Raw genomic sequence first — 10,137 nt, forward strand, 5'->3', positions numbered from 1 at the left:
CTAAAAGAACATAGTGGAGGTGATGCTATGCCAGTTGAGAGGTCTACTAGTTTCTGTTTGTGCTTTTGGAAGTCATTGTGTACGTAACTGACCGGCTTCCCAGCCAATCATGTGCACAATTAAAGAATTGTCATGTTCCCAATTAAAGAATCTCATCATAGACTGCTGAATTATGGGAGGCCCATGAAGGACAACCAAGAATCCCAGCTGACAGCCAGCACCAGCACCCTAGACATGTGGGGCCACCTTGGAGCCTGCAGCTCTAGACAAATCCAACCTACTCCTTGTGTAAAGACAAGCTGTCCTTGAACAGTCCAGCAAAACATGAGCAGATGAATAGTTGCTGTTGTTTCAAACCACTAAATATACACATTAATACATGATTGAAACAGCCTTCTATGCATGAAGCTCTGAAGGCTTTATCTCTTTTAGTCTTCATTTTACAAATGAGTTGAAGCTTATAAAATGCTCTAAGTTATGCAGCTGGAAAGTAGAAGCTCTAGGATTTGAACCAGGTCTGTTTGACTTAAAGCTTTCCATATTTCTTCTCATCTCTTTCACCCAAGGACCCCCACTGTTCGGGTGGGTCTGGGTTGGAATCATGGGTTTAAGAAAGAAAACATTCCTAGAAGACAGTAAATATAAGGCAAAGTTTTGAGAAAGGAAGGGATCTATTTAGGCCAAGTATGAAGAGCTTTTCTGTTTAGACTAAACACTTGCTTTCAGTTGAGACCAAGTATCTATTCCAGCCTTTCTCAACTGCAGTTCTATGAGAATTAAGTTCCAATGTCCCAAGGCATTCCTTGCATGTGATAAATTAACTTCTTCCTATGCATCCAGGATGTCACTAGTTATCTAGCATCCTTGGGACAACTGAGAAAACAGTCACACTAACCATATGTAGGGTCTAATGCACTTGCTGAGAATGTTGGGAGGACCGTTAAGGAGCAGGGGCCAGAGTCCAAAGCCAGCCAGTCCTGTACATAATGACCAAGAGGCTTGCCTGCATCCAAGGAGAACCATACTGGAATCCTAAATTTTTCATTTATGCATTCAACACCATGCTCGAAGTACCTTCTAAACTAAGGCTTACTGTGTGCCTGGGAGGGAGTATGATTTCTTCATTAACTGATCTCTTCATTATTTATCCAAAATCTTTAATACCTATTCATACATATCATTTTGGGGTTGACCTGAGAGGGTCACATATTTCCCAGATTAGAGGTATTTAATGCTGAGTGAAGAATTCTTGTGCCTGGAATCTACATTTTCTGCTTTCATTGTCATTCGGATGGAAAAGAAAGTAGATCCATTGCTTATTTCTCTACAACAGCTTTCAAAATCATAATTTGGTGATAGAAAATTGGAAATGAGTTTCCTTAGGAGGAATTAACTCCCAACTTTCTAAAACTGTCTCCTTCACTTACCTGAAGGTGGGTGAAGAATTTCCTTACTCAGGCTGCTCCTAGGGGAAGAAGGAAGGCAGTTAATTAACAGCTTCTTTCCCTCTGATCTCCACTTTGCCACAACCTGCCTGGAGAGAAGGAAGCTACTGGCTTTGGTTTTCTTACCTCCAAAGAGTCTGAACCCTGCAAGCAACTAAAATTCCACCTTCACCAGGAACCCAAGGCAAAAGAGGCAATCCTCTTGTCTCAGCTCTTCCTCACATAAACTTGCAAGTTCTGGGTTTCCCCATCCTTTCCCTTTATCACACTACTAAACTCCAAGGCTCCTTCCTTCCTGTGGTATTTATTACAATAACATCTCACTCTTGCAAACCTCACCACCTCAACTTTACAGCTAAAAACTGATTAATAAACAAAAAGCCTATAAATAGCCAAAATAGTGGTCATAAACTCTGGAGACTGAACTTTCAGGCTCTTTGTTAATGGGAGAACTCTTTAACCATCTTTTGGGGACTTTTAATTTCAAAATTTTATATTTCTGAGAAGCTCTATTAACGGATGGCCCAGTCTATTCACAGGCAACCCTTGGAAGCAACAAAGAAAATCCCTAACAAGTAGGCTTAAACTTTTTACAACACAGCTTTTAATTTAGAGGAAGCCAGTTACAAATATTACCCTCAAAAGCTCTTAAGGCACACGGTATAAAACTCGATATTCATAATTATTCTCCTAACCATGTACTGTGACGATCACAATCCTCTTAGATAAGCGAGGGGTCAAATATAAGCTCAGAGAGGTCAAATGTACTCAATATTCTTATCAACAGGGGAGCCACGGTTGAATCTGAACCCAAATCTCCCTGTCTGAAAAACCCGTTGTTTTCTTCACACCGTGAATGGCTCAGGATCCGAATGTTTTTGCCCAAAAAGCCCGTGGAGATGCACTTCTTAGAGAACCTCAATATTCTTAAAATATAAATGTTTAGTTGCTTCCGTAAATTTGGAAAAATGTCAACTGAGGGATCGGGCTCACACGGCGCTTCCGAACGGAGTGAGCCTAAGAAAACGAATTTCCCCAAGCAGAGTATTAATTTCACCGCTTAAAAGCTCAGTTCTGAGCCGATGGAGAAGGAGGGGGCGGAGAAGAGAGTGCGACAGGGCGCGAGGCCCTCGCTCATTGGGCCGTTCCCTCGCGCGCCGCCGCGAGGTCCAGGCTCCTGGAGGGAATCCAAGCAAAATTTCCCGGGCACGAGCGCCCGCTCGCGGTCTCCCCGCCTTGGCCCTCCGGATGGAGTCTTTCTCAGAACGGCTTTCCTCTATGCCCCACCTGCAGACTTCCGGCCGACTGCCCCTCCGCCGCCCCGCCTCAGGAGGGCGTGGGGATGCTGGCATCCACCAATCATTGAGCGCGTGTGGGGGGAGTGGGTGGGACCTGAGAGATTCGAAAGGAGCCCCGCCCCCTCGGAGCTGATTCCCGGGACTAGGTTGTGGAAGGAAAGCACCTTCCACCGGAGGTGAGGCGGCTCGTAAACTGAAAACTGAGGGTGGCCTGCAGAAGAGGTGTGGATGCGGTGCTTCGGGGAGTAGAAAGGTGGCTTGGGGAGAGGAAGAACCCGGAGGATGGTGGCGGGGAGGAAGATGGGGCGCATAGACCGCTCCAGCGGTAGAAGGTTGGGTCGCAGAGGGGCGGGGGCCAGTGTGTGGAGGGAGATGGGAGTGCGGGACAATTTGCCCGTACAGGCCCTGGTGGTAGCAGACGTAGTTTACAGGGGCAAGTCCTACTGCGGGAACGCTTGCTTTACCTTCACGATTATTCCCAACCCTTGGCTTGCACCCGGAGTCTAGCTGGGAGGCCTTGGGCAGGATGGAGACGTGAGGAAAGGTGTTTTCTCTCCAGCTCAGGTGTCTGAGCTGACTCTTTCCTGCTTTCTGGAACATGGAAGATTTAGAAGAAGGTAAGGAAACGCTGGAGGGAAGAATGGGACCCTGTGATTAGAGCCATGTTGGGGACCCAAAGCTGGCATTCCTTCTTTCCTCCCCTACAGATGTAAAGTTTATAGCGGATGAGACCTTGGACTTTGGGGGGCTGTCACCATCGGACAGGTAGTAGATGCCTTATCCTGTTTACTTTTTTCTCACAATGATTATTTCTAACCCCTTACTGCTGAATTATTGGCCTCAGGTCTGGATTGGTCATTTAACAAGGTTGGGTGCACTGGAGCTTCTGGGTGGCTGGGTGACTAGGGCCCTGTGACACTGCTGGGGATGGGGGGAGTGATAAGCTGGAATGAGATTTCAGGGTGTTAAGAAGAAGGGTAAGTGGATTTGTGGCATCTTCACCCGGCATAATTTCCAATGTCAGTAAGCATGGAAGGCCTCGTAGAACCAGGAGTTTCATCACTTAGATCTCACGGCCAGTATGGGCTTCAGGGTTTGCACTTGTGTTCTTGGCTCTGCTGTGGGGGTTTTGCCCAGTCCCCCTTGCAGTCTTCTCCCGTGGGCATGATGCCTGCTTTGTTTTCTGTCTCAGTCGAGAGGAAGAAGATGTAGCGGTGTTGGTGACTCCAGAGAAACCCCTCCGACGAGGCCTCTCCCATCGAAGTGACCCAAATGCAGTGGCCCCCACTCCCCAAGGTCTGAGGCTCAGCTTAGGCCCCCTCAGTCCGGAGAAGCTGGAAGAAATCCTCCATGAAGCCAACCGGCTGGCAGCTCAGCTGGAGCAGTGTGCCCTGAAGGAGCGGGAGAACACAGGCGAGGGCTCAGGGCCTCGAAGGGTGAAGCCCAGCCCTCGGCGGGAGACCTTTGTGCTCAAGGACAGTCCTGTCCGAGACCTGCTGCCCACCGTGAGCTCTTTGGCTCGGAGCACCCCCTCTCCAAGCAGCCTGACACCCCGACTCCGGAGCAGCGATAGGAAGGGGTCCATCAGGGCTCTTCGAGCAACATCTGGAAAGAAGCCCTCCAGTGTGAAGAGGGTGAGTTGAGAGGGCTTGGCTTAGATGTGTGCCTCCGACACTGTGCATGACCCAGTACAGGCATTTTTCTTGTTGGTAAGATAGTCAATTTCTACCTTGCAGAATTGTTGGAATTAAACGAGGTGCCATAAGCAAGGCACGTACCACAGCATCTGTGTATAAGCTCTGTAATGTCTGTAATAAGCTCTCAATAAATGGCGCTGGTGGTGACGCTGCTGTTGTTGGCAGCTAACTTCTGCTCTTCTTGCTGGGATCTAGGAAACTCTCCACCTCTGTCCCTGAGTCAGCCAGCAGAACAGATTCTTTTTCCACTCTAGTCCTTTTTCTCCCTCTGTGTGTTTCAGGAGTCGCCCACATGCAATCTGTTCCCTGCCTCCAAAAGCCCAGCGTCTTCCCCTCTTGCCCGATCAGCTCCTCCGGTCCGGGGAAAAGCTGGGCCCAGTGGGAGAGCGACAGCAAGTGAGAAGACCTGGGCAGTGAAGCTGTGGGTGGGTGGGTGTGGGGAGTGGGGAGGATGTGGTGCGAACCCTGAAATTCCTCTGCTTCTCTCACCAGGCCCACCTACCCCTGTCAGACCAGTCTTGGCCCCACAGCCTCCTGCCGGCAGCTCTCAGCGCCCGTCTCGGCCCCAGGGAGCAGCTGCTAAACCTTCCAGTCGACTGCCTGTTCCCTCGGCCGTTCCCAGGCCTGGCAACAGGATGCCACTTGCCAGCCGGAGTGTCCCATCCAGCAAAGGTGCCCCTCCTTCAGATTCCCTGTCAGCTCGGAAAGGACTTCCAAGACCAAGTGCGGCAGGACACAGAGGTGAGGAAGAACAGACAAGAATAAGAAATCAGAAGGAATAATATTTGCCCTTGCCCAGCATGCACGCACTCTCCCAGTTGGTCACAGCGACTCTTCCACCCTCATTATAGCTGTGTCTGGAGATGGGGAGACTGAGTTAAGGAGAGGATGTGGGCCTGAGCAAAGCGTTCAAGCCTTGGTTTTCGAATACCTTATGTTTTTTACCTTGGGGAAGAAAGACAGTATCCCAGACTCAGTCTGCCTTGACTGCACTATTTCTTTTTGAGAAGGTCGCTTGAACTCTCTGCTAACTCATGTCTTTTGTTGACTCCCATCAAGTTCCTGTTTCTCAACGACCAAATCTTCCCATCTCTGGTGCTGGTCGCAGCAATCTGCAGCCTCCCAGGAAAGTTGCTGTCCCAGGATCTACTAGGTAAGACACTGAGATGCTGTCTCTTTCTTCCTTATCATCTGCGCTTCCGAGCTGTTTTGCCCATCAGCCCCAAATCCCATGAGACAAGATGGGCAGGAGGAGGGAGCCTCGAGGGGCACGGAGTCCCATTGCTTCCTACCCTGAGGAACTTGAATTCAGCTGGTGACAGATGGGCTTGTGAAAGAAGGGCAATTTAAAGCAGTTCCTCCTTCTGTCTCCTTAGGTAAAGGGATCAGGACAGCAAGCAAGAATTCAGTAGCAAACCACTACAGCCACTGCCTGGACTCACCTCTGTTCGGTTTCCCAAGCCTTCTCCTTGGAAGCAGGCCTGATTCTAGCAGATCTGGCCCAGGGATAGAAGAAAGAGCTGCCACCCCAGCTGGTGCTTCAGGACTAGAGACTGTGGGAGATGGGGTGGATTAGGGTTGAGCTGGAGGGGAATCAAACTCTCTGAGTTGAAACTAGATAGGGAAAAGAGGTTGCCTCCCAGTGGTGAAGTTCACACAGAGAAAATAAGAAATGCTGGAGAGTGTTTGTCCTCATCCACCCCCACTCTGGTATCCTGGTCCAAAGTTTGATTTTTTTCCTGGGCTTCGGTTCACTGGACATTTACATGTGAATGGCCTCTGTGGCCAACCTCCCTGCTCTCCGAGGAGCAGGCCTCCAGAATCACATCCTCTCCTGGACTCAGGCCTGTTTGGAGAGGCAGAGGCAGGCATCTGGTCTCCAGAACTTGTTTCCTGTGGATTCTGTGACTCCTAATGGGCCAGTTTATAATAAGCTTACTCCATCAGTCTGCATTTTTTCCTAAAATAAAATGCATATATTTTTATATTCTGTGTACATGTGGAAGTAAATACTCCTCCAGTTTCTAACAGATTTGGAGTAAACTCCTGTGTAATTTCAATGTGGGAGCCGGGATGGGTTTCCCCGGCTGGGGTCTGAATAGGCCCGAGGGCCTTGAGATTCCAGCTCATCAGGCAATGAGTAGCCCCCTTGCTGGCATTCAGTGGGAACAGGCTGCCTCTTCCCAGGCATTTCCAGGCTTCTTATGTTATTAGTGGGTCCAGATCAACTTAAGTATAGTTTAATTCACAGTATGTGAGCCTATCAAACCAGGGTCTTGGTAAATTATTTATATCCTAAATGTGGGTGTCTTTTCCTGGTAAGAGAATAGAGCTGCCTTGGAGCTGAGCATCTTGTCTGCTGTACTTCAAGGACGAGGGAGCCCTTGGGTGGGTACTCTGGTGTTCAGGTTTGCTGGTTGTCTCAGGGAGAAGATACTGATCACCTCCTCCTGTTGTGCCTCACATCTTTAGAATTGTTGGTGTTCTCCTTTTCTTTCCCCTACTAGAGGGCTGGCACCAGGGTTTATAAACTTGTGCTGTGCCTCGTGTCGTGAGTTATACATGGTGGAGGATTTCATTCATTTACTGAAAAAATAATTGAGTGCAAGATGGGGGTGTTTGTTAAATGAATGACAAAAGGTTTAACAGATTAAACTACGGGTCTCCCTTTTCTCACAGCCATTGATTCTTGGAACCGGAACCAGCTCAATTCCTTGTGAGTTTTGAGAGGATTTCCTCCTTGGAGGCCAGGCCCTGACTTAAGGAAGCCTGCAGGCAGCTGGATAAAGGGAGTGCGTTCCGGCTGGCGCACTGCCCCAGGTTTACACATCCATAGGTCCCCTTCTGAGGCACTAACAGGCCCTTCCCCTAGTTCCCAGGGCCACCCACCGCCCCCACCCATGGCTTCTTCCTTCTTATGGCTGATCGGCAGGTTCATTCACCTGTATCACCATGATAGCTGTATACACGTCACTTTTCCTGAGCCTCTTGCAGCAACTCCTGCAGCCTCTGGGCTTCTGAACATTGAGTTCAGGGACGGGGTGTGGAGATAGACACCGAGTATTTAACTCTGGAGAAATTTGGCAGAGGCAAGAACAACGTCAGGTGTGCATCCCGACTGCGTCCTGCACTGGTGTCTGACAGAAGCAAGTCCAGGCACACACTTAGGCGTGGCCAGCAGATGGCATGTTTGTGTGGCCTGGATGTGGGCCAGGTCCTGTGGATCCTGAGGCAAAATAAGCAGGAGACCCGTGTGTTGTTGCCACCTGGTGGCCAAAGAGGACAAGACACGTTCCTTTTGCCCTTTAGGTCAGTCTGGGGTTTGGTTAAAGGTTAACGGCTCTTCCAATCCCGCTGCAAATCTGCTTAAGCAACAATGCAGTGTTAAGGAGGCAGTGTCAGCTGGGGAGGAGCCCCCCCCCATTCCCCCCAGCAGCTGCCCTTCTCCTTTGCTACCTGCTTACTTCCTTCCCTTTTGGTCAGGCTTTCTGTTTTTTCTCTTTCTGCACTCTACCTCCACCCCAACCCAGTAGCACCAAGGAGGGAAGCCAAGGTTTGTTGGCCTCTTACTATGCACTGTGAGCTGTTCAAAGCACTTACATGTGTTAACTCATTTAATTCTCATAAAAGCTCAATTAGGCAGAAGCCATCATCCTCATTTTGCAGGCAGGGAAACAGGCTCAGAGAGATTAAGTCACGCAGTCTGGTTCCAGTGTTTGTGTTCCAAACAGGTCCTCTCTGTGGCCCCCATGTGAACTCCCTATCTGGTTTGTTGAACAGATCGAAAAAACACAAAACTTGGGAACACAACTGATGTGGCAGAGTGTACAGCTGGCTAGAGTGTGCATAGTTGCTTTATCTCCGATGCGGAGAAACACAAGACGACCCAGAGGAGTGAAATCAGAAGGTACCTAGTCACTGAGCACCTTTCAATTCCCACCAGCCTCTTAACTCAACCCTGCCTACCTCCTGAATTCTGCTCCCAGAACAGGACTCAGCTGGAATCCTGCCTGCTCTGTGCAGCCTCTCCAGCCATATAGGTCCCTCCTGTCCTGGTGAAAAGCGTACTTTCCCTGCTATCGGTCACATCTTCCTTGAAAATGCCAGGACATGGGCTCAGTACTGATGAGGCTACTCGGGGGTCGCCCACTGCTGCAAATGTCGGTAGAGGATATCTGAGTCCCCTGACCTGGGCCCTCGCAGGGCCCTGCCTGCTCTTGTTTTCCAGAGACCAGGCCTATCCCTTCTGGAAGGACAGGGACGCACACAGGAGGACACAGTGACGGTGCTCAGCCCGCACAGAACTAGTTTATTCAGTAGTATGGAGAAATGAAAAAACAAAACACAAAATGCTACCATATTTACAGTAACAATCAAACTGTACAATCAGATGGTTAGTGTCAAGTTAGCATCCAGCATCTTTGTATTTTTTTAAGTCAAGTCATCAGTAGTAAAAACCAGTTAAGTTTTTAACCTTTTGCATGAATTGCCGAGGGGAGAGGCCAGGGGGAAGAATCCACGGCAGAAAAACCAGAGACCAGCCTTACAAATGAGAAATAGAAATATTTTCTCTACTCAGAGCCTCTTTTTCTAGCCACCTGCTCCAGAGGAAAGTCGGTGACAAGTCTGGAATACATGTTTAGTGTAAATGGTGACTCCAGTGATTAGCAGCTGGCAAAACCGAGGAGGAAGAGGAGAGGTGGGGAGATGACAGCCTGGAGCAAGGGCAAGGGCCTTAGGCCCCCTTGCCAGGACTGCTGGGTACACACCCAACCTGTGATGGCCATGTCAGACCCCCTGGGACTGGACCCATCCCAACACAACAAGCAAATAAATAAAAAATATATATTAACTCTCTCTTCGCAGGGAGCTGGGTGGTGAGAGGGAGAAAAAGGAACAGGACTTGGTCTTTTGAAGAAGAGAGCCAATTCCAAGAAGGAGATAAAAATAGAACATGTCTCAGAGGCCACAGCAGGTCAGTGGGGTTTGTCTGGTCCCGGAGGAGGGAGAGTGGACACGGGATCCCGGACTCCAGACCTGGGCTGGAGACGGCAGGGGGCGACCCGACTCCTGGCAGTCTTCCTCCTCCCTGTCCCACCCATACAATAGCAAAGAAGCGCAACTTAACAAGTGACTGGCCTTCCCCAGCACGGGGCAGGCAGGGAAATGAAGCACTTTTGGGTCAGCGAACTGAGCAAACACCCGGGCTGCAGCACGCGGCCGGAGTCCAGGAAAAGGAGAGGGGCGGGGTGGCCCGGCCGCCGCCTGGGGGCGCGGGTTCCCCTCAGAATGTGTTCATGCAGCATTTGGGGGTCCGGGGGCTCCGAGTCCTTCTGCCCCCTCTCCGGACAGGGCTTTTGCAGTTCCTGGAGGTGGCAGCACGGGCAGGGTGAGGAACGCCCTCCGTCCTGCCACCCTTGCCGCGCTGAGGCCCGCCCGGTGCAGCCCGCAGGGCACGATGCCCTGGGTGCATGTGGCTTCGTCCTTTCCTTTTGGTGATGGCAGACGGGGGGGCAGGCCCCCCGAGAGTCCCTCTCCTCCCAGAGGCACAGCAGATGGGAAACTGAGGAGAGGCTGGGAGAGCATCCTGGGGGGTCCTAGCCTCTTAGGGGAGGGAAAGGGGAGTCAGTTTCCAGCGTATAAAAAAAATTAATCCCTGAAGTCATGAAGAGTGGAGATCCATTTTTAAATCTTTTT

The 10,137-nt window shown here is 50.2% G+C and overlaps 1 protein-coding gene and 1 long non-coding RNA gene across 4 annotated transcripts in view; one reads left to right on the plus strand and one right to left on the minus strand.

Moving 5' to 3' along the window:
• LOC104981680 (proline/serine-rich coiled-coil protein 1) overlaps positions 1 to 6,470 on the plus strand; it is a 21,645-nt gene extending 15,175 nt beyond the window's left edge. Inside the window, exons 1-8 of one of the 3 annotated variants that reach the window (XM_010830918.1) lie at positions 2,707 to 2,965; positions 3,303 to 3,360; positions 3,451 to 3,508; positions 3,936 to 4,377; positions 4,722 to 4,836; positions 4,933 to 5,181; positions 5,500 to 5,593; positions 5,817 to 6,470. In XM_010830918.1, the coding sequence (XP_010829220.1) occupies positions 3,342 to 3,360; positions 3,451 to 3,508; positions 3,936 to 4,377; positions 4,722 to 4,836; positions 4,933 to 5,181; positions 5,500 to 5,593; positions 5,817 to 5,820 (981 nt within the window). In that variant the 5' untranslated portion in view covers positions 2,707 to 2,965; positions 3,303 to 3,341 and the 3' untranslated portion in view covers positions 5,821 to 6,470. Of the gene's footprint in view, positions 1 to 2,706; positions 2,966 to 3,250; positions 3,361 to 3,450; positions 3,509 to 3,935; positions 4,378 to 4,721; positions 4,837 to 4,932; positions 5,182 to 5,499; positions 5,598 to 5,816 lie in introns of those variants that run through there. The other 2 variants (XM_010830919.1, XM_010830920.1) reach the window with 2 other exon arrangements.
• A 2,259-nt stretch (positions 6,471 to 8,729) lies between these two features.
• The window catches only part of LOC104981681, a 2,168-nt gene continuing 760 nt past the window's right edge, over positions 8,730 to 10,137 (minus strand). Inside the window, exon 2 of the long non-coding RNA XR_824396.1 lies at positions 8,730 to 10,044. This is a non-coding gene — a long non-coding RNA (uncharacterized LOC104981681). The remainder of the gene's footprint in view (positions 10,045 to 10,137) is intronic.

Source organism: Bison bison, unplaced genomic scaffold, assembly GCF_000754665.1.
Source record: "Bison bison bison isolate TAMUID 2011002044 unplaced genomic scaffold, Bison_UMD1.0 scf7180017864519, whole genome shotgun sequence".
NCBI classification, from domain to species: domain Eukaryota; kingdom Metazoa; phylum Chordata; class Mammalia; order Artiodactyla; family Bovidae; genus Bison; species Bison bison.